We start from the raw sequence: 23,203 nt of genomic DNA, 5'->3' as shown, positions 1-23,203 counted from the left end.
AGTGGAATTTCTCCTGGTCTGCGAACCACAGGTGAACCCGCAGAATAGGTGCGAGGGGGTCGGGGAGGTCAGCTGGCCATGAGTTCAGTCACTCGTCTTAATGCCCGATTTCCTTGTCCGACAGCACATGCATGCACACACCCACACACTTACATGCATACATGGACGCATGCATGCGCAGACATGCACACATACACACAGAAACGTGCATGCACACATGCACACGCGCACATCCACGCATGCACACACGCACACACATACATGCATACACGCACACATGCATGCGCAGACATGCACACATACACACAGAAACGTGCATGCAGACATGCACACGCACACACGCACACACTTACATGCATACACGCACGCACATGCAGACATGCACACATACACACAGAAACGTGCGCACGCACACGCACACACAGAAATGCACACGCACACGTTTACACACGCACACACATACCGGCACGCACACACGTGCAGACATGCACACATACACACAGAAACGTGCGTGCACACATGCACACGCACACATACACACATGCACACACGCGCACACAGAAATGTGCACACACATGCACACACACACAGATACGTGCACGCCCGCGGCTCCGACACCGTGTAGCATGCACACAGCACAGCCGCTGCGTGGAGTCAGCAGGGAAAGGGCTAAAAGATCACACTGAGAACGTTTTTCTTTGTGTCCTTCAAAAAGTTTAACACCGTCTTACAGGAAAGACGTGTCCGCTTAGATGTTTCTCACGGATCAGAGCAGGCCGGCAGGGGTGGTGGTGGAGGTCGTCCGCGAACACGATGAGGAGCGGAGGGTCTGAGAACGCTGTGCCCTCGCAGGCGGGGCTCCCTTATGGACGGCGCCGCGTGCTGTCTCTCCCCGGACGGCGTGCGGCCGGAGTGCGGGGCGGCTGCAGGGGCGGGACGCTGCGGTGCGGGAAAGCGAAGGCTGGGGCCGCTGGTCGCTCCGTCCTGTTCCGGCAAACCTCCTCCTTCAGGGCCGGTGGGTCATCACAGGTTTCTGTGGAGCACAAATATACACACACATAGTTGTGCACAGATGGGTGTGCACACGGACACACACACGCACAGACACGCGTGGGCACACACACGGACACACGAGTGTGGGCACACAGACACACACAGACACGCGTGGGCACACAGACATACGCGCGTGCACACACACACAGGAGTGCACACAGCAACACGCAGACACAGGAACGCGTTGGTCAGAAGGTGCGGGTCAGGCCCGTGGGGCTTCCGCACAGCGTCTCTGCCCCTGCTCCCGCAGCTCTGACGCTGGGTCAGCGGCACCGGTCCCTCCTGAGGGGCGTGCGGACAGACGGAAAGTACCCGAGAATTTAAGGCTCTGAAACACAGCGAGCTGTATTCCAACTTGAAAGCATGAAGATTTTCAAGTCCCTGTTGGCCAGTTTCTTATTAATGGTCATCGGCCCTCCGTCGGGGATGGCCACGCTCTGACCACAGTCCCGACACCTCCTTCTGGTTAAGGTGGGGCCTGCGGCACCTCTACCCTTTGCCATCTCCCCCTACTCACGTCCCCTCGTCCCCTCATCAGGCAACCTAACGATGGCGGTGTCACCCACGTCCCTGTTGGCCAGCACAGCCCACACGGTCAGGAACAGCCTGTTCCCTGTACTCACGTGTCCCCAGCATGAGATGCTTGGAAACCCTTTTTAAAACTGGAGTTCACGGGGAGAATCAAGCACTGGTGGGGGTGGGAGGGGAGAGCCAGCGGGGTTGCGGGGGTTCGGGCTTTGACGGCGGCCACTGCACTGAGTCAGCATGCCTGGCCCCAGGACGTGGGTGTGACCCTGAGCTCCCAAGAGATGAGCTCTTCTGAGCTGTCACGCAGCCACGTTTGCAAGGCGCTGCTGGGGCGGCCTTGGGCAGGCGGCGCCCACGCGGGGGGAGCTGGGGCCTCCCCCGGGGTCCCGTGAGGTGCTGCCAGGACGGGCCTCAGAATGCACTTCTGCGGGAACCGGGACCACCACCCTCTTGGTGCAGCCTGACACTTCCTGGGGTCTGGAGGAACCCGGGAAGCTCGTTCTGCAGAGTGTCCTCTCCCACGGGACCTGGGGGACAGCCCTGACCCCGGCATCCGCACGTGTGGTTTGCTGAACGACCTTCACAGCACTGCTGAGCTGCTGGGGCTGTGAGGAGAGTGTCCTCTCTTGCGTGCGGGCGGTCCCTCCCCCGAGTGTCCTCTCTGTCACGGATGGTCCCCTTCCCCAAGCCAAGACCCACCCCAAGGTAAGCAGAGACCCCTATCACTGGTATATTCTGGCATCTTTAAGAAATGTTTTCAATTTTTCTTTAAATCTTTTGCTGATTTCACTCTACTGGTGAGTTCATCCCCGTTTTCTCTGCTCTGGCGTCTTAGCACCAACACGTAAATCTGACAGGTCTAGGCATTTTCAAGCCACTTCAGGAGGGGAGAGTCAAGCTTACCGCAAAGCTGTGGTTGGCCACCCCCTTCCTGCTGTTGGGGTTTCTCTGGGTCAGGGATCCACGGTACACTGACTGCCGAGGAAAGGAGGCTCCGTCTTTACCTTCAGGGGCACAGAAGTGTGTCAGCAGTTGTGCAAACGCACAGTTCAGTCCAATTCTTTCTCCCCTGCCTCGGAGCAAGCATTACAATCCTATCTCACGGTGGGTCCAGAAACGCTCCCTCGAGTGAAACACAAAATGCCATTACCTTTTCTTTGATTCTGTGATGTGCCATGGGCCTGGGGGGGTGGGGACTCTGCCCCTTGGAACGGAGGGTCTCCCCCCACCCAGGGCTTCAGTCATGTCGTTGGGGCATTTGGTCTCACATCCTAATCAACCGTTTGTGTTCACGAGCACAAGTGAGCAAATCCTGGGGCTGGGCAGCCAGTGGCCTTCCTCCTCTGGCAGGTGTCGTGGGGGCCCTCCCTGACATGCACCTGCTCCTTGGGGGGGGATGCCGGGCCACGTCTCCTCTGCCCAGCCCCATGTCCTGTGACACGGCAGCTTGACATCAGCCACGGTGGAAATGTTTCCACCATGGAAGTTGGCAGAGGCCACGCAATAGGGCTGTGTGTCGCGTTTTCACAGGGGGGCTGGCGAACGAGCTCAGGGTTCCATTTTTGGGCAGAGAACGTGGTGTTGGAATTTGCCACACCTTCCTGCTCTTGGACCAAACTCTACGGAGGGAACTGCTAGCCCAGCGATCCCAGCTACGGGGCAGGGAATCCTTCCCGTGTGGGGACGGACGTCTGGCACACGGGTGAGAAGCCGCTCCACTGAGGCTGGCCATGGTGGCCGGAGACGCGTGTGGGGACCCGCAGCCGCAGCCAGGCCTGTTAGCCCCTGGAAAGCCCGCCAGCTCCAGCGGGACTGGGACCAGGTGAGAGGCCGCGGACTGACACAGGCGCTTGCCCCGTGTCCTCCCACTGTGACTGTGATCCCTCCCTTGGGTGGTAGCCACGAGGCCTGCTGGAAGCTCGTGGTGCATGCACTCCGAGAGTCTCCTCCCGGCCCCGCTGACAAGGTTCGTCACCCGGCTTGTGGCCCTGAGTCAGGGATTTGCCTCAAAGGGCCTCGGGGCCAGCTCTGTTTCTGGCCTGACCTGCCTGGGTACGGGGAGCTCTGGGGTGCAAAGAAGGGGCTGCACGGAGGGGAGCTGGGTGCAAACAGGGTTGTACAAAACGTGCCCCGAGGAGGTGGTGACAAGAATGTTCTGGAGGTGGTGGAGAACCTCCTGGGAGGGGACACTGCACTTGGCCTTCAGAAGGCAGATGTGGGTAGGAAAGGGAGCGAGGAGTGCTCTGGGCAGAAGGCCCGGCCCAGGCAAAGGTACAGAGGTGTGTTTGCACAGAGCGCTCAGAGACCCCCATGTGCCTGTGACAGCTGTCCATCCAGGGATCCCGTGTGGGGCAGAAAGTGAGGCTCTGGAAGGCTGCGCTAAGAAATCCCACTCATTCTGCAGGCAGGTGGGAGCCAACGATTGTTCGGGAGCAGAAGAGGAACACAAAGAGAGCTTCTCACTGCGACTGTGGCTGTGGGGAGAGCTGTAACGATGGGGTGGTGAGGACAGAAATCAGATACGGGGACAAGAGGAGACACCACAGCGGCTCAGAGGCCTGACAGAGCAGCGGAGGGACTGGACCCTGACCCGGGAACGGGGCTGCCTCCCTCTGGTGACCCGAGGTCGGGCTGTAAGGGAAGCAATGCAGAAGCACACGATTCCCTCAGAGCCCGGCTGTGCAGAGGCAGCCAGGCCTTCCTTCCTGTTCCCCCGGAACAAAGTTCGTGTCCTTGTCACCACTGAGACATGAAGGGAAGCTAAGTTCCGTGCTTGCACGAGAAGGTGGGGAGCTGCTTACCTAACCCTGAGAGTGATTTACAATGCAAACCGGGGAAAACACCGGCGCCAGCCCCCTGCACGCTCAACACACCGGATTCCGGAACACCAACCCACCAGGATGCTTGCTGACAGAGGTTCGGGAGCGTCCTTCAGGCTGCGGGGCGTGAGATGCAGCGCCCCAGGAATTACACAGAAACGCAGAATCCCCACTGGCCCCTTTCACACCCTCGAGCTCATCTCCCAGGCCCTCGGGGATGAGGGAAGCCGCTGCGAACTCTTACCTTGACTTTTCAGGGAATGACTGAACTTCCTTCTGAGAAGATAGGGCTCCGTCATCGCCTAGAAGAAAGAAGACATCTCTGGGCTTCACTAAATTGCTGTAACTTTTGGAAGCCCTGAGAGTTAAATGGGGACTTCTCACCGTTCTTCCAGATTCTAGTGAACCCGGTCGGCTGTCTTCTGTGCCTTGGCAATATTGGAAACTTGTCAATATTAAAATACACGGTATCGGTAACTGAGGCCCCAAATGTCAGAGCATAAAAGATGCTTACGTTTGTCAACGGTGGGTGGGAGGGCAGGGAGAGCACGCATCTCAGCCCCGCAGACCTAGGTTCAAATGCAGGTACCACTCCCCCACCCCCGTGATGCGGACGACTGGGTGTCCTCTCTGAACTCACCTGTAAAATGGGCCAGCAGCCCCTTCTCGGGGTTATTGGGAGATGACCTACTCCTCCCGTGTCCCCAGCTCCCATGGCTGTTGGTCCCCACGCCTCTCCCTCACTCTCACTCTGCTGTTGACTGCCTCTCCGTGATGGGGTTGTCCCTCCCTGTTTTGCCTCTCTGGGCATGAGCAGGTGGCCTCACTCCCCTGGAAATCTTCCCACCGTCAGGTGCCCTGGGATTCTGCCCGGTTGGCTTTGTGGGCTGCACCTGTGGCTGGGCTTCCCTGAGCCAGTCAGGAAGCACCATGGCCACCAGAAGAGGGTGCGAAGTCAGGGCCAGGGGGTCCATGCTGAGACCCCTCTGTCATTTATGCTCTGCGCGATTTCAATCAAGGATGTCAACGTCCCTGTGCTTGGGTTTGCTCATCTGGACGACAGTGTTAATCCCAATGCTTCCTCACTAGGTTTGTAAACCTCAAATGTAAGGAGGGGGAAAACACAGTTTTTAACCATAGAGAGCTACCCAGCGTCATTGTCACGATACACAGAAGTGACCGCGTGTTCGCTATGGCACCTAGGGGGCATCAGGCAGCAAGCAGGACTGGGAAGACGCCACTCTTTTGGGGGCCCTGGGGATAGTGCCTCCCACCGCACCCCTAACCACACCACCTGCACCTTGGAGATCGGGCTCCCTCCCGTCCGGCACCTTCCCTGCACGCTGTGAATGCGGCCACGGTCTCCCACAGCCCTGGTCCCCGTGACGCCGCACGCACACCAACCCTGGTATGTCCACTGCTACAGCCGGCACCTGCATCTCCCAGATGGGGCCTGTCCCCAGGCTGGGAGCCCGCCCGCCTGCGCAGGGCCAGGGAGAAGAGCCCAGAACGGACGTCATCCATGACTGATGGGCGTGGAGGGGTCCACGCAGCCTCCTCGCCTCCACACGGGACAACTCCCGATGCGTCACTCTGAGCCAAAGGTACCTTGCGTGGGGTTTGCCGAGGTGGGAGGCTTGCTTGCCTCCTTCCCTCTCTGTCCCACCTTCCCGCTCCCCAGCGGGGTTTTCCCGGATTTCCCCACCAAACACCCTGACACCAACCCTGTCCCAGTGCGCGCCTCTGAGGAAGCGGCCCTGCGGGGCTGGCCGGGCTTGCACCGTCTCTACGCGCCAGCCCCGCCGCTCCCCGGGCTTGTCATGCTTCTAGAAGAGCTGCAGAATCTCTTACTCTCAGAGGGACACGTACCTCCTCCGAAGGGTCTGCGTTCGGATCCTTAGGACTCTCGTCCAATCTCCCAGCGAGTCGGGGGAGAAATATCTGGAGGACAAGGAAGAAGCCTGTACCTGAGGACTGTTTGTTTGACCCCCGTCACAGGGGGCCAGCAGGACAGAGGGATGGCCTTTCTCCTTGAACACGGGGCCAGGAACTCAGGGACAGCCCTCTGCGGCCTGGGCTGCCAGGTTCAGCAAAGTAACACCCAGAACAGCCGGTTAGCTTTGACGTTCACATAAACAACAGATATGCTCTGTTCATAAGTATGTTCCAAGTATCGCCCGGGATATACTTACACTCAAAAATGACATGTCATTCATCTGAAGTTCAAACATACTGGGCGTCCTGTTATCACCTGCACCTGGACATGGGGCTGTCCCGGGACCACCCGGCGTTCACCTGCCAGGTTATCCCAGCAGTGTGACTGGCCTGGGGGCCCCGGCTGGACTCTGGGGAGAAGGATGTTGGTCCTAGACCTGCTGCGGGGGTTGGGGGCCAGCCCCCTCCCTGCCGTCCCTGGGGAATCTGTTCCAGTCGCACCCAGCCAGGCTGGCGGTCTCCTGGCTTCAGGCCCCCAGGGCGGCCCCCGCTGGGAGGCTGGGGTGGCTGGGGCTCCGGGCACAAAGCCCGGTGCTGGGGCCCCCGCACTCACCGGGAGGTTGGATTTCCCCCGGGGCTTTCCCGACGGCTTCACCGTGAGTCCTGCAGCCTGCAAGGCGGCAATCTTGGACTTGATGTTGGAAACCTGGCAGGAAAAAGGACGGACACACGGACGTCACTCTGATGCGCCAACTCGACGTCACAGTCCAGGAAGAGCAGCTGCCCGTTCACCAATTTTGTTACGGTTCCCTTAAGATGGGGGTCCCAAAAGACATGCTTCCTGGGGGCCCGTTTTTATGCATCTTTCACAGTTGTTGGGGAGGGGGCTGCTGTTCCTTGTGGGTCACCCCCAGGCAGGAGGAGGGGGGCTCCGCACATTTTCTGGTATATCAGGAAATCTGGTTCCCCCCAGGGATGGAAGGAGGGGCAGTGATGGGACAGTGTCACCAAAGCTCTAAGGGACAGGGTTATACCATGCGCAAAGTCTTGCCTGGTGTCTGGCAGAGCCTGCCTTCCTGACATCATTGTAAATCAGTCCCCACCCCTGGCCCCCATAGCAGCCAGAGGAAACTTTTGGAAATACAAACAAGGCCCCATCACCCCTGTTCTGATGCCTCCAAAGGCTCTCTGGACTCTGCCCTCCTCTTGGGCCTGCCTCCCACCCTCTCCCCCTCACTCCCTCTGCCCCAGGCTCAGGGTTTCACTGCTCATTCCTGAACATGCCAAGTTCAAGACCACCCCAGGACCCTTGAACATGTACGCTGCCTTCTTCTTGTAATATCCCTTCCTGAGCAGCCCACCTGGGGGCTCCCCCGAGCCACCCTCACTTCCTGTCAACACAGCTGGCTTCAAGAACTGAGCTCCTTGATCGTTGGCTTATCCTCTGTCCCCTCCCAGGAAAGCAGAAGCCCCACGAAGGCAGGAGCCCCATCTAAGAATGCAGCAGCCGTGTCTTTTGTGTCCTGCCATTTTCAGGAGTTTGAAAATTGTCTGCCAAGCAAGAAGGAATAAAGGAATGCAGGGCCTCGGGCTGGCTTGGCCCCTTCATGAGCACAGCTCTGGAGACGTGCTCCTTACTCCTCGGGGGCACCTGCTGATGAGCAGACGCGAGAAGGGGCCGTCGGTGCAGGCTCCCCTTGCAGCCTGAGGGGAAGACCCTCTTTTTTCTGGGGGCCCCTGGGGGGAGGGCAAAGCCGAGCCCAGTCCCCTCGGCTGTCCCTGAGAGGCCCCGGCTCTGTCCTTTGTACACTACCGACACAACCCTCACCCGAACTCAAGTCCTGGCCCAACACTCGGCCTCAGAGGATGCCCCTAGCGTCCGAGGGTCCAGAGCCCCAGGGCTGCCTAGAACGTGAGCCTGCTTCTGGAGAAGCCCCTTCCTCCTGGGACAGGGCGGGGTAAGCGGCAGCATCATTCCTGTAGGGCTGAAAACCCTGCCTGCCTCTCACCAAGGCAAATGGGACGAAGGCAGGATGGTGGGGTGGGCAATTCCCATGGAAACCCCCAAGCTCCTGTTTCGGAGCTTCAGAGGCACTGTCCACAGCTGCCAGAACTTTGGGCCCACCACGATTCCACTTGGGGAGTCCCCGCCCCTGGGGCTGGTGTTACCTCATTCTCCACCTGCTGAACCTCGGAGGCTGTGAGGGCCACTCCGTCCTCCAGCTCCAGCAGCTTCTTGTCTGCGGTCCTGCCGGGCTGCACAAGGTCCTGAGGGTCCTGGGGGGTGGTTTCCTGTCTGTATGTCTGGCCTGCAGCCACGCTCACCTAGGAGAGGGAAGCATGGAACATGACGCCAGCAGGCCCTTCCCCAAGACGGACCCATCCTATGACACTCTTTCCTCCGAACTTGGGGCTGGTTGACCAGCTGGCCAGCCGGGGGCTAAGCATCCCATGCAGCTCTTGTTGGGGCCTGGTGCCCACCTGGCATTGGCTGGCTGCCTGGGGTGGGCCAGTGGCTTAGTCACAAACTCTTGACTCCTGGCCCTACCTCTGCCCAGGTCCTGCCGAGCCTACTTGGCCGGACTGACCTCTGGAGCTGCCCCGGGGAGGTCCTTGATGGAGGAGCTCCTGTCCAGTTCTGCCTCTTTCTCCTTGCTCCCCTCCTCCTCGGATGAGGCCCCCTGGTCACTGATGTGGCTGGTCAGCTCCTCCAGCTTCCTCCTGAGGGTCTCTTCTTCTCTGTCGGCATCTGTGGGCTCGCAGCCAGTGAGACGCTGAAACAAACAAACAGATCTGCGTTCAGCTGATCATCTGTGTGCACTGGGCTCAGAGGCAGGGCTCTGGGAGAAGTCTCCATCCCTTCTCCGGAAGAGCTTGCCCGCGGTGCCCATGCTAGGGCCAGTCCTGGCCCTCGGGAACCAGGCTCTGCAGGGTGGGGCTCTCAGGTGATCCTGTTGCCACCCAGGCCAAAGGCCCACCGTTTGTGAGCAAGACACTGAACTTTGCTTCGTGGACACTTCTACCACGGGAGGACAGTTTTTCCCTCCGACCCTAAATGGGGTCCCCAAGCCGAGGGAGTAGCTGGAGGACAGATCCCACTGCCACCAGCAGGAATGTGGGGCCCATCACCTCAGAAGCACCAAATTCCCAAGCACTGGAAGGAACGCTAAGGCCGCCATGTGCAATGTGACCCAGGAAGGGGAGTGTGAAGCTCATTTTGACACCGAGAGTTCCAGAACACCAAGCAAAAGCTGGCAGTAGTTGCAGAAGAGCGGTAAGGGGTGAGCACAGAAGAAGAGGTGACAACTTCAGCAAGACAAGGAAGCTAAATCTGAAAGGTATGACGCGTCATGACCGTGGGGTGGCTGCTGTCACCACCACTCCTGATCAGCACAGGAAGGCGCCAATTCATTAAGCCAGGCTGCTGGAACCAAAAATCGTTAGCTGGCAAGAGCCTTGGGTCTTGTGGGCCAAGAGGCTCCAGGTAACAACGTCAAGTGACTAAAGTACAACTTCCTCTTCCCTGAGTCACCAGAGTCTGTTAGCGCCCAGGCTGGGACCTGAGAAAATCAATTCTTCCGTTTTCTTCCAAGCCCAGCAGGTGCGTCTTTCCTGCCATTATCTCTCCGTGGCTCACCTTGTTTTCAAAGGGAAACGGCACTTGAGGAGCGGGAGGATGCTTCCGCTTTGTTCGGCGGGTAATTAGTTTGATCTTCACAGCACCGAGGGTTTCGCGGGGGCACATTTGCCCGCAGAACGGAACGCGGAGCAACGTCAGCACAAGGGTCTCAGTGAGGACGCGGAGTGGCTGCTGGTAACTGAGGCCCCCTCTGGCTGCACTGGGCGGAGAGGCGGGGATCGACGCCGGGCCGGGGGAGTGTGCACGGACTGCTTCTGTCTCCCGGAGAGTATGGTGTGCGTAGGACACTGGCCGCCACGGCAGACCCCCGAGAAGAAGAGCATGACCCCACCAGTGCCCGACACGGTCACTGTCCAGCGTCACCCCCAGAGTGAGAAAGAAAAGCACCCCAAGACAAGGAACTGAAAGTTCTCATCTGGGGCTGGTGGAGCGGCAGGAGCTGAGGGGCAGCACGGAGCCACGGCCCCTCGCAGAGACCCCGTCAGAGTCTGCCCTGGGTTTTCCCCGGCGCACCGGGCCTGCTGCCCACTTGCCTTTACACAAAGATGCGTGGGACGCATGCGGGGTGAGCTGCTGGTGGAAGTGGAGTCGGAGACGAGCTCTCAGCACGAGACAGGGAATTGCTCAAGGAGGCGGGAAGCAGGGCGGGTGCCAGTGGGGCTGGATGCCGGGGCATGAATTTTACTGGAAGTTACTGAAGTTGTTAAAAACGTACTGAAAATAGACAATTCTAGTCTTTATTGTCCTGTCTTCTGACTGGGGGCTCCTCTGCCCACTGTGGCTCTGCCACACAGGGAGGTCCCTGCCCTGGCCTCACTGCCCCTCCACCACCATCTCCAGTCCTCCCGGGGGCTGAGCCCTGGTCTGATCAAAGGTCACTTCCCTATGTAGTGTTTTCCTCGTTATTCCATAAAAGGGGGTTCAGGCCCCAAGAAGTGTGAGCCACCCTGGGTAGAGAATGATAGATGGCTTTCACTGCAGACCTTCTCAGGGCCTTTCACACCCTGTTGTGCTCAGGGCAGAGGGAGAGCACACTTCTTCCGGAGATGGAGGGTGGGCACAGGGAACTTCTAGCCCACTGGCTGTAGGAAGCTTCTGGGTGACATTTCAGGAGAGAGAGTCAGCTGTGCCTGAGGGCACGGACTCTGGAGAGGGAGAGACTCCACATTTCTGTTCTGCAGACATCACTGAGCCCAATCAATTTTTAAAACAAAAAACACACACCGATTTCTCAAAAGCCATGCGAAGAAAGGCTCCTCCCACAAGTCTGCTGCTGGTTTTTGGCAGATCGTTTCCTAGGGGCTCGGTGAGAGGACGGAAGTTGGAAGAGCCTCTAACCTTTCCTACATTAGTGGAGACTGAGGAGTGGCTGGCATCCCACCTGCCTCGTGCAGGTCCTGCCCCCTGTGGGCACATCTGCTGCTGGGATAGAGGGTTCAGCAAAGCCCGGGCCCTGCTGGGCAGCGCCACTGGCCACGGATGGCCGTGCATGGTGCTGGTGGAGTGACAGCCAGGAGTTTTAGCTGCAGGTGTGGGCTGCGGCTGTGTTAGACGACGCTCCCCCTGGGTTGTCTGAGTGCACAGAGGGGTAAGGGGCTGGGGAAGGCCCTAGCTCCCTGCAGAACAGCCCCTCCCAGCTCTGGCTCCTCTCCAGCCTCTCGGGTCCCCTGCCCCTCCCCCTGCGTCTAGAACTGCGTCAAGCACGGCTGCACGCGCCCAGCTGCTTTCCGCCATTTCTGAGCACGCTCAGCATCGGTGAGTCCTTCTACCTGACAGCCCAGAGCTCAGTCAGTCCCTGGGTCCCTGGAAGGGAAGCTCCACAGGGGCATCCCCCACCCCTCAAACGTCCTGCAGGGAGGGTCCCGGGAGGAGCTCTGAGCCACGCATCAGTTCTGGCTCCTGAAAATGTGCCTGAGACCAGCCATGGCTGAGCTACATCCCGGATTCTCCGTCCAGAGTAGGGCTCTCCTCCCGGTTTCCTGCCTCTGGGTGGCTCACTTACAAACGGCCCCAATCCCACTATCTCCTCCGTAGGAGTCAGGCCTTCCCGGGTCTTTGGTGAGTCTGTATCAGCCTCGTATAAAGCATTGTTGCCTTTGCCCCAGTGAAGTGTATTTGCTCAGACCTACATCAGTTAGCGGGACCACGGTTTAAATTCAGCGGAGGGAACGTGGGGCACTCAGAGGAATCTTGTGACTTATGTCGTCAGTCGGGGTCTACAACGTGAGCGAGTCTCACCACTTTACAGGTGTTATGTATTCTAAGTTCAATTTTCTTAAAATCTGCATAACGTCTGCTAAAGGCATAAAATAATGGAGTATTTCCTCCTCTTGTAAATGACAGAATACTCGATCGAGTACGAAGTGAGTATTTGCGTCCAAAGGAATCAAGCACGGGCACAAGCTACAACGTGGACGGACCTCGAAGATGGGACGCTGTGTGCAGGAAGCTAGGCACGAAAGCCACACAGTCAGTGCTTCTATCTACACTGAATGCCCAGAATAGGCGAAGCCAGGACACAGGAAGCAGGCTGGTGGTCGCCTGCGGCCGGAGGGAGGGGACGGGAGAGACTGCTCACGGATCAGGTTCCCTTTGGGGCGATGAGCTTTGGGACGGATAGAGGTGGCGGCTGCACGATGTCAAAGCACTACGCGCAGTGAATGTCCGCTGCAGGATGGCGAGCTTTATGTCATGTGAACTTCATGTCAATAAAACAGCGGATATTCTGACGAGATCGCACGCATGTGGGCTACGCAGGCCTGTGCACACTTGCAGTTTTAAAGTACCGACAGCTTTGATTTCACTGATTTGACTTGGCGTGGAAGGAACTGTTCGCCGCCGCCTTACCTGGCTCTGGGACGGAGCGCGGCCTCTCCATCTGGGATGCTGGGAGGTGGCGCTGGGAGCCCGGGTGCTCTCGTCATCGGAGGTGTCCACGTCGGCCAGATACTGGGAGGGGAGCTGCTCACTCCCCACGACGCTCGTCCCTTTGGAGTGAGAGAGGGTTCGAATTATTCAGAGCGAAAAGCTGGGAGCCAGTGGACACGTTTTTCCCAATAAAGAAAAACAAGAGATGACATAAACCAAAGATGTGATTACAGCCCCTGAGGTGAGGGAGCGGAGAACCTTAGCTCAAAGTCAGAACGGACGGGCCACAAGCCCTCACACGGAGCTTCAGGGAACAGGTCCCTGCCCAGCACTCTTGGGGGGCCAGAGGAGCAGAGAGCCACATCGGCCGGATGATCACAGCACACAGAATTCCACCACCCGAATCCGTGTGCCCAGAGGGTGGCCGATGTGGGGCCCAGGGAGCGTCCACGAGTGGAGGGGACTTCGGGAAGTCTTTCCACACTGGTCACTCCGGGCTCTTTCTCATGCCTTTACGTGGGCACGGGTCACCTACAGCGTGCCCGGAAACGCTCATCCTGGGCTCCAGTCGGGGGGAAGCTGACTATTCCCACGGACTCACCATATGGTCCCTCTCCCTGGGGCTCCAGGCAGCCTGGATGGCACCGCACACACTGCCCGGGGAGGCGGAGGGGGAGAGGGCTGCGGCCGGGGCTGACCGCACAGGAGCTCCCGCCCCGGCGAGTCCCCGTGCACAGCCGCGTCTGTTGTCCACAGCACCAGCCCCCACTGGCTCAGTGAGTCCTGCCAAGCACCTGCACGAGCCTGCGAGAGGCCCCGAGCTCCAGTGAGACCCCAGCCCTGTGCCCTGCTGGTGTCAGCCAGGGAGGCTGTGCACTGAGGACGCCGTGAGGCCGTGCCCGACTTCCGGCCACGGGGATAGGAGGCAGGTGCGCTGTTCTAAGCCGATATGTTTGTGAAACTACGATCTCATTTAGTGCCTACAACCATGCCGCACGTTAGGCATGAAGCCCTCTTCGCAGTGAGGAGAAACCGAGTCACAGCGGCTAAGCGGGGTGGCATGCCACGTGCCACCAACCCTCAGATGGTGCACCTGTGGGCTGTCTGATGCATCTCGGGCTAGCACTGGCCGTCAGGCTCCTACATGTCTCCGTGAGACGCTCCCAGTTTAAGGGATGAGCTGAAAACTGCGCTGGTTGGTCAGCAACTCTGTCTCCCTCAGCTCCCTCCCCACCTGCCGCCCTGCCCGCATCCTCACGGTGGTGTGGGATTACGGCGCGGGGGCACGGAGTCTGTGCACGTCCCTGTCTGTCCCTATCCTATGACTTATTCAATATAGATTCGTTTATTCACTGTTCAGGAGGAAGTAAAGCCCCATGTTCCTCCCCAAATGCCCCCAGCATCCTAATTGGCCTGTGGACCATGAGATTATGGTCCCTATAATATAATGAAAAGGAAAACAGAAAGGGGACTGATTTCCTGGCAGACAGTGACTTAACCATATTTCCCGGCAGCTGGCCCCACGCGGCGGTCACGTGGGGGCTCATTAGCAGGAGGGCCGGGCTGCCTCTGTGGTCTCATCTGCTCCTGCATCAGTAGGGTGTCTGAACTCCTGAACCCACACTCCCACAGGGCACAGGAAAAGACAGCAATTCAGGATTTCATTATGAAGCACACTGTCTGACAACAAAATTAAACTGAGCAAGTCTAGGTTCTCAGCACTTACAGACCCCGCGATTCACAGATGGGAGCTGATGGTGGACCAGGGGAAGCAGTGCCCAAACGGAACCTGCACCGTCCGTCCCCAGGTGCACCGTCCGTCCCCAGGTGCACCATCCATCCCCAAATGCACCATCTGTCCCCAAGTGTACTATGGGTCCCCAAGTGTACCTTCCATCCCCAAGTGTATCGTCCATCCCCAGGTGCACCGTCCGTTCCCAGGTCCACCATCCATCCCCAAATGCACCATCCGTCCCCAAGTGTACTATGGGTCCCCATGTGCACAGTCAGTCCCCAGGCTTGGACCTGCCCTGTCCTTTGGTCAGGGTTGGTCCAGGGGACCAGTGACCCTAATCATTTCAGGGACACCTGCATGTCCCTACTCCAAACCAGCTCATATCCTCCCTCAAGGTGGCAATAAGCCGTGTGGCCAGTCGAGACGTTAATACTGGAACTTCTGAGTGTTACAAGAGCAGCGCCCAGCCTGGGGGTGGGAGCAGGTGTGGATGGCGTCTACTAGGACCTCACAGGCCGGACGATGCAGTGAAGAAAGAGGCTGCTATCACTCGGCCAGTGTGTCTGCACAAATCAGGGCAGCGGGCGGGTTTTCCGCTGACCCCCTCCTCCATGCAGAGCCCATCAAGTGACCTACCAGCTGTGGCGGTGGTCCCTGGGGCTGTCGTGCACGACTCTCCAGGGAGGCCGAGCTCGGTGAGGGTGTCCCGTCTGGCAGGTGAGAGGCTGTCTGTCTGCTCTTCTGGATGGGGGTGGCACCCGGGGGCGCTGACATCGGCCTGCTCCAGGACCGTGGCCTCCTGGGAGGTGTCCTTGGCATGGGGCTCACCCACGAGGGCCTCAGCACACGGGACCTGCTGGGCGCGTGAGGTTTTACCAGGAGGGGCAGCTCCGGCATGTGGGTCTTCCCATCCCAGTCTGGAGGGTTTCCAGACATCATCAGAGCACACGCTGACACCCCTCAGCTCTGGCCCCTTGCAACTCAGTTCCCTTTACTTTCAGAAGTCCTGCGGAGAAGCTTTTACTGCCTACTCTGTGTCATGCGTCTGTGGAAGGCTGGGGCTCCCGAGACCCTGGGCCATTCGTCGTACAAGGGAACACATGTGACAGCTTCAGGGGCTCCGACCCACCTAGACACCGAAGCCCTGGGGAGGTGGATGGGGAAGTTATTCTGGGGGGATGCATTGCTCTAACTTCGTATACCTTAATAGTCCCAGAAAGGCAAGAGGGAGTGTGGGCAGTGCTCCTGGGGGGCCCCTCGGCTGCAACCCCAGCACCTCCGCCTCTACCCTTCCTCGGGCTGGCAGAGGGTTCTCTCTGTTGTGCCCTCGTCCCCAAGGAAACAAGGTGCTAGGGGCTTCTGGAAGCCACATGCCTCAGCTCCTTTCCAGCTTGAGGGGGGCAGAAAGGAAGCAGTCCTCAGGCCCTGGAGGCCACAGGAAGTGGAGACCGCAGGAACTGGTCTTACAGCTGGAGTAGGACCTGTGGCCCAAAGGCCTCTGGGGTGGAGCCCACTACCCTGCTGTCCTCTCCCCCAAAGCAGTCTGCAGATCAGCCTGGGCAGACGCACCCACCTCAGCTCTGGCCTGGAACCTCCAGATGGACGCCCAGGCACGTGTCAGGCCCTGCGTCCAGGGCAGACGCCCGTTCTCTGGCCTGCCCTTCTGAATCACAGGGTAGAAGCCTTACTTCCGGGGTAAGCAGCCCGCCCGAATGCCCTGGGCCCCTCATTTGTCCAGCCTTGGTTCCCAGCCCGCACTCCATTTCTCCAAGCTGCCAGCTCTGTCTCTGCAGAGATGGGGAGTATGAAGCTTCTGGGTCCTGTGACCCCCACCCCAACTCTCTCCTGGCCTGTCGTGCCCTGGTGCCTGCTATGGCCATCGGACCCCTTCCCAGAGCGCCGTCTCCCACCTGGGGCCTGAGTGCCTGTCGCTCAGGTTATCCGAGGAAGGGCGGGGGCAGAAACGAGAGCCTACTGACCTGCCCGCTGTCTGTGGCCGCTGGGACTGGGGACGAATATGGGGTGTGACCGCCAAACCAAGTGGAGTCGTCAGAATCTGCCTCTAAGTCCAAGTCGTGAATGGAGAGGCGCTTTTTCTTAGCAGGTGCAGACGTGGGCAAGAGGAGGAGAGCCGGGGTCAGCTTGACAGAGAGGGCCAGGGACCCCTCAGCCCTGGGCAGCAGGGTGGGCGCCTCCAGGGGCACATCCACCTCCAGAAGGACCCCAAGGCAGCACCAAGGGGCCCAGAGGGCTGCCCCTCCGAAAGCCCTGCAGGATCTGCATCCTTAGCTCTCTTAGAAGAGCAGAAGGAAACCCCTGCTCGGCCCGAGGACGTTCGGCTGCTCAGAGGCGCTGCAGCGTCGGGGCGCGGGGTCGGGAGGACGGGCCGTCTTCTCTAGGGCTGGCAGGTGCTTCTTTCCCTTGACAGGTGTCGGGGGGTGGGGGGTCCAGCAAATGAGGGGCACCCACTAGGTGAGGCCACAGAGGTGGGGGAGCACTCCACGTTGTTCACATGAAGAGCACCCATCTACTGAAATCCCCCTCACGATAATTTGGATCCTTTCAAAGTATCGTATAGGGAATATTCCAGATACTGGCTAATATTCTTTAAGCTCACCGAGTGACAGGAATACAACTTTCTCACTGTAGACTGGCCAGACCTGGTGCTGAATCTCACGGACGCCAGTCTCCTCCCAGTGCCTCTAACTAAACTCCTTGTCCCCCTGGCCCCAACCTGCTCCCCTTCGTCATCCCCCCCAGAAACCCTGGGGGGTACTTTGCTTGTTTATCACCAAAAATACGTTACAAAATAAGTGAAGACAGAAACAAACGCTAACAAAAGCAAGGCTCGTGGCTGGCTACAAAGAAAAGCAAAATGTTCACAGAAGAGAGTCTAACGGGGTTCACTTCCCTAAAAGATGCAAGGGCCACCTTGGAAGACAGCAGGTGCCCTCTGGGACCCCTACCTGCCCTCACAACCTCACGAGCCGGCCCCCCGGGGCCCTGACCAGACGGGTCAGGCAGGCTTCCCTGTGGGCTCTGTGCTCCCCATGGTTTGCTTTGGGGTTTCTTATGGTGACACCATATGCTGAAAGCACTATCCTATCTGTTGCTCAGTGTCTCAGAGACTGACAGGGCACATGGAGGGAGGCAGGGTCTTCGTGCTCATGCTGTAGTAACCAGTAGTGAAGGGGAGCACTGAGATTTTTTGGACATCAGAACCCCAGGCTCCAGCTGGGGGTGGGGGCTGATTGGGGAAGACTCACTTTGCTGCCAATGGGTTGGGGCTGGGCCACTGTGTCCAGTTCTCCATCCTCCTCTGTCTGCTCACTGTCTCCACTTCCCTCGCCAGGGCTTGGCTCAGGCCCACCTGCAATGGACACGTGCATGATTGAACCCAGGGTGAAGAAGACTGGGGGCAAACCATCCACCCACCTACCCATTCATCCATCCATCCATCTACCACTCAACCACCCATCCACCTACCAGTCCATCCAACCAACCTATCCACTCACCCATCTACTCCCCCACCCATATCACTCATCCATCCACCTACCCACCCACTTATCCATTCTCCATCCATCCATCCACACACCCATTCATCCATTCTCCATCCATCCATCCATCCACACACCCATTCATCCATTCTCCATCCATCCATCCACCCACACACCCATTCATCCATTCTCCACCCATCCATCCATCCACACACCCATTCATCCATTCTCCACCCATCCATCCATCCATCCACACACCCATTCATCCATTCTCCACCCATCCATCCATCCACACACCCATTCATCCATTCTCCATCCATCCATCCATCCATCCACACACCCATTCATCCATTCTCCACCCATCCATCCATCCACACACCCATTCATCCATTCTCCATCCATCCATCCACCCACACACCCATTCATCCATTCTCCACCCATCCATCCATCCATACACCCATCCATCCATCCATCCATCCATCCATCCATCCATCCACACACCCATTCATCCATTCTGCATGCACATGTCCATCCATCCATCCACCCACTGTGACACATCCAGGCAAGGCCATCAGCTGGCCTTACAAAGACCTACCCAAGCATCAGTTGGACCCAGTCTGAATCCCAGCAGAAAACTATTACTCTGCATCAATTTTGTCTAAGGTCAAGCCCTCAGGCATTTGCCCTCCGTTCACAGACTGTTTCTTGGGTAATCTGCATCCCCGGCCTTGTGGTGGGTGAAGAAGGCCGAGAGCTAAGTCATGTTTTCTCAAACAAACTGCTTTACCTACAGTCATTTTGTATGGTTATCTGCAGGCCGCAGACACAGCTGGGAAGGAGGTGAGCCTCAGCCCCAGGGCCCCCTACTCTCCTTTCTCTGCCCCCAGGCCCCCTGCCTCACCTGAGCACCCAGGTGGCCCCATCACGGCCTCTTCCCCCTGTTCTCCCACTCACACTGGCCTGGCCCCTGTTCTCCTTTACGTCACCAGAGGGGTTCAGGAAATGAGCTCTGGGGTTTTAGAGCATGGATCATCGGCCTTCCCTCAGGGGTCACGAGGGCACCCCTGCACTGGGGGAGCATGGGCTGTGGGGCCGGGCCCACACGTGCTGCCCCTGCACACCCCCCAGCCCGCGCCCAGGCCCTCACTCCCTGTGCCTTGGGTGCGGGGAGGTCTCAAGCGTGACTAAGCAGGGCATTTACTCTACGTCAGAATGCCCCTGAAGCCCTTCAGTGCCCCGCAAACTCGGACCCATGCAGCGGATGGATCGGGTGATTATTTTCATTCTCTGGATCGTGAGTCTGGAGGAAACTCACCCCAAAGCACCCGACAGAAGATACTGAGCTGAACTCCACCTGCACCGAGGGAATGTGGGCATGGCTCCTGGAGGCCCGGGCACACGCGCATGTCTGTGTGTGCATGCGTGTGTGGGTGTGTGCATGCGCGTGGCCTGTCAGCGTGGAGCTGCCCCCAAGACTGTACAGGAACAGGAGCTCTGTGCCCCTTTTGGTTATGGACTCCTTACATCTCTCTCTCCACTTGGGACGAGGGTTTGAGAGAGATTTTTTTTTTTTAAAAGATTTTATTTACTTATTTGACAGAGAGAGACAGTGAGAGAGAGAACACAAGCAGGGGGAGTGGGAGAGGAAGAAGCAGGCTCCCAGCAGGGCAGGGAGCCCGATGTGGGGCTCGATCCCAGGACCCTGAGTTCACGCCCTGAGCCAAGGCAGACGCTTAACGGCCGAGCCACCCAGGCGGCCCGGTTTGAGCGATAGTAACCCATCTCTCGAGAGCAAGCCCGCGGGATTCCCCTGCTCCCGACACGGAGGAGAGCTCTCAGCCGCTCTTGGCACGGAGGTGGAAACAAACACGAAACCGGGGAGCACCAAGCACTTACTGTGGATGTCAGGCGAGCTTCGCGCTCTGTCAGGCAAACCTAGAACCAAAAGGAAAGGTGCTGGGAAGAAAGACATCCTCCCGAGACCGCGTGCTTGAGGACGGGTTTCCTCTCATTCCTTCTCGGCACTGTGACGACCGACTCCCGCAGCGTCTGCCTGTCCTGGTACGGGGGCCTCGGGAAAGCACCCCCATCGCTCTGCAGGTTCACCTGGAGAAGACCCCCAGCGGCCCGCCACCCCCTCAGGTGGCCAGTCTGCATTCAGCCCTGGCTGCCCAGGTTTCAAACTAGTAACTTCAATCTTTTTTTTTCAGTTTGACTACTTGAAAACAAACATGCAACTTTCCTTCCCTGCACCCTCTGTGACTCAGTGAGCTGTACTCCCAGGTTCCCGTAGAGAGAATTCAGCCTGGGCATCACCCCAGAACATGGGACACGGGGGCCAGGCAGAGCGCGCAGGGAGTCGGGGTTCCTGTTGCCCCACAGCGCCACCTCGTGGCCATCAGTGATGACAACTTTGAAATTGGCAGGTGCCGGCTGGTGGGTCCAGCAACTCTGCACCCTGGCTGGACATCACAATCCCCACAGCCGTTCACACAAGACAGATACCCGAGCCCACCCAGTAACTGGAATCGGCACCTCCCAGAGCGAGACCAGGTCCTCAGGGGTCCTAACGTGGCCTCTGTGAACAGGGATGCCTTTGGGGTAGAGATTCTCAAACGCTTTGCAGTATGGCTTTCCACCCTGCTCCCTGTGGTTCTCACCCTTGAGCCCTGTGGTGAGGCCAGACTAAGCCTCTCCAGCTGCACGAAGACCCCTCGGCCCATCAGATGCACAGGGGATGTTTGTTGAAAAGAGAAAATCTAGGCCCCCAGGGAGGAAGGGCCCGGAGAACATGTATTAACCAGCGCCTGGTTATTCAACTAGCCACTGAGTTTGAGACCTTGGCTATGAGGTCTCCACCTGCTAGGAAGCCTTGAAAAGTAGGATTTCAAATAGTGGGGGTTGTCAGCAGCATGCAGGACTTCCCAGGGGGCCAGGCCAGGGTGGGTGCAGAAATTTGCACCGCACAGAAAGCAGTCAACCTCGTATAAAACCCCTGGAAGGGACTGACAGGGCGCACACCCATTCCAAAGGATCTGCTTGGTCCTGAAACATAAAACACATGTGGGAACAAAAAGTGACCCCCGGAGAGCTGCACTCCTCACCTCCCCCCTGCAGCCGTCCGCACAGGGAGCGGATCACTTTCGCACTCCCAAAGCGCTTGAAGCGGGCTCGCAGGTGCTGGTGGTACCACTCCACGGAGCCGATCTTCACCACCCTGCAGAGAGACGGAGCTCAGGCCCGCGGCACTGCCCTGGGCGGCCCACGTCCGTGCCCACCCTTCTTCAGCCAGCCCCCCGGGGGGACATGTCGGGCCCTAACACCCACAGCGTCCCTTGGACTCCAGGCCGTGGCTCACCTGGCCAGGTGGCAGGGGTCGCAGAGCCAGCCCTGCTCCTCTGGGTGGGCGTGGCTGCAGTCTTGGCAGGTGAAGAGGCGGCAGTCCAGGCATTGCCTTTTGGGGGTCACCAGGAGCCGGTAGGGCTGCAGGCAGCGGGCACAGTGGGTCTCGTTCAGGTGCGCCGAGTCCGCAAGCAGCTCCCTCTGGGAGCTCTCCTTCTTGATCCGGCCCTTCAATCCCCTTAGGAAAATGTTGGAAACAAGGAATCTATGAGACACCCACCTTGTTTTTGCAACAGGTTTTAAATGCTTGCACATATGTGTGTGCAAACACACACACACACACACACACACACACACACACACACACACAGAGGAGCTTTCTCGTACAGAGAAAACAGTAATCCTAAGTTGAGTAAAGGCACCCCAGGCAGCGCTCCCTGTCTGCTGTCCCAGCTCCAGGCTCCCACTCTCTCCCAGGGAGGGGCAAGGGGGAAGCCCAGAAAGTTGGGGTCAAACATGTGCAGTTAGGCTAGGTTGGAATTGAAACACCTTATTTTTACAGAAGGAAAGTTGCTTTTAAACATTTCCGTGACTCCTTACAATCGTACATTTTTCCAGGCTGCGTGCCCGTGACTTTCATCCAATGCCGAAAGGCCGCGACCCACCAAGGCTCCGAATCCCAGGCTGGGACGGTTGCCACCACTCCCCGCACCATCTCACATAACTTGTAACGGAGAGAGGAGGGACAGAGGGCCTGAACTCCAGCTTTGAGATGGAGCCCGGAGCTTTCCTGCTGCACAGCCCCAAGCTCAGAGACTGTGCTCCGGCACCGGGCTTCACCGGATGAGGGTGGGCCTACGGTCCCTCGCACCGGGTGTCCAACCTTCCTTGGAGGGGGTGAGGTTGGTGGCTCTGGGGAGCCCAGCAGGGCCAGAGCCGGGTGGGGTCCTGGGGGTGCACCTGGTCACGACACATGGTTATTTCGAACCCCAATCTGTCACCCAGTCTAATTGTTGAAGGGGAGGTTGGAGAAGAGAAAAAAATCCAGGTGGTCCACGGGCTGGTCGGAACTGCCACAGAAGCCACAGAGAAGGCAGAGGTAAAGCTCGTTACAAGGGCAGGGCTGTGCTCCTCTCTGTGAGGCCCTGGCCGGTCACACCGCTCTGCACGCTGGCCTGCGTGAACGGCCCTTCAAGGAGGATGGCACCAGGCAAGGGGGGCTGGCACCCTACTGAGAAAGTGACAGGTCACTGCACTCTTCCTAGAAGGTCACAAGGGTCCTGGGGACACAGAGAGGAGGCATCTCCTCGCACACGGTTTTGGGTCCCTTCCAGCCGGGGAGCAGGCTGAGCTGTCCCCCCACCCCCAGCCCAGGTTTGCTTCCACAGAGCAAGGCTGCAATGGCTTGGCTTGGAGGGTGGACGTCCCGGGAAAACCACAGTCCCCTCAGACTTTCCTGGTGGGCTCGCCTGAGTAAGCCGACTGGGAAGTGTCCCCTCTGCATCATGGGCACATTCCCTTTGTTCTGGATTTTAAAGCATGTTTGGCAAATGCAATATTTTTAGTTTTCAATGAGATCCACTTAATCCATTCTTAGTGACAAAAATCAGACAGACCCTTGGGTGCCACTGTCTTGTGGGAACTCGGCGCCTGTGGTTTCCGACGGGGACATCCCAGAGCACGGTGGAGGCGGGAGACGAGGCAGTGCCTCTAGGAAGCTTCAGGACACTACTCCCAGTTTAAGTGGCATTGACTGCCCTTTACTGATTTCCTGCTCCCTGCTCGT

At 58.5% G+C, this 23,203-nt stretch overlaps 1 protein-coding gene across 1 annotated transcript in view; it reads right to left on the bottom strand.

The window, feature by feature from the left end:
• Window positions 1-497: 497 nt before the first annotated feature.
• MLPH (melanophilin) overlaps window positions 498-23,203 on the bottom strand; it is a 42,019-nt gene continuing 19,313 nt past the window's right edge. The window contains exons 3-16 of the mRNA XM_045794042.2: window positions 21,434-21,655; window positions 21,180-21,292; window positions 19,972-20,010; window positions 17,845-17,948; window positions 16,558-16,674; window positions 15,215-15,431; window positions 12,823-12,962; window positions 8,924-9,109; window positions 8,505-8,660; window positions 6,949-7,041; window positions 6,270-6,341; window positions 4,645-4,702; window positions 2,485-2,585; window positions 498-1,033 (exon numbers count right to left, since the gene is read on the bottom strand). Of these exons, the coding sequence (XP_045649998.2) occupies window positions 1,007-1,033; window positions 2,485-2,585; window positions 4,645-4,702; window positions 6,270-6,341; window positions 6,949-7,041; window positions 8,505-8,660; window positions 8,924-9,109; window positions 12,823-12,962; window positions 15,215-15,431; window positions 16,558-16,674; window positions 17,845-17,948; window positions 19,972-20,010; window positions 21,180-21,292; window positions 21,434-21,655 (1,645 nt within the window). The 3' untranslated portion in view covers window positions 498-1,006. The remainder of the gene's footprint in view (window positions 1,034-2,484; window positions 2,586-4,644; window positions 4,703-6,269; window positions 6,342-6,948; window positions 7,042-8,504; window positions 8,661-8,923; window positions 9,110-12,822; window positions 12,963-15,214; window positions 15,432-16,557; window positions 16,675-17,844; window positions 17,949-19,971; window positions 20,011-21,179; window positions 21,293-21,433; window positions 21,656-23,203) is intronic.

Source organism: Ursus americanus, chromosome 1 (assembly GCF_024610735.1).
Source record: "Ursus americanus isolate L20-20 chromosome 1, mUrsAme1.1.p, whole genome shotgun sequence".
NCBI lineage: Eukaryota > Metazoa > Chordata > Mammalia > Carnivora > Ursidae > Ursus > Ursus americanus.
The sequence above is the reverse complement of the archived record's forward strand: the minus strand, read 5'-3'. Positions and strand labels throughout refer to the sequence as shown.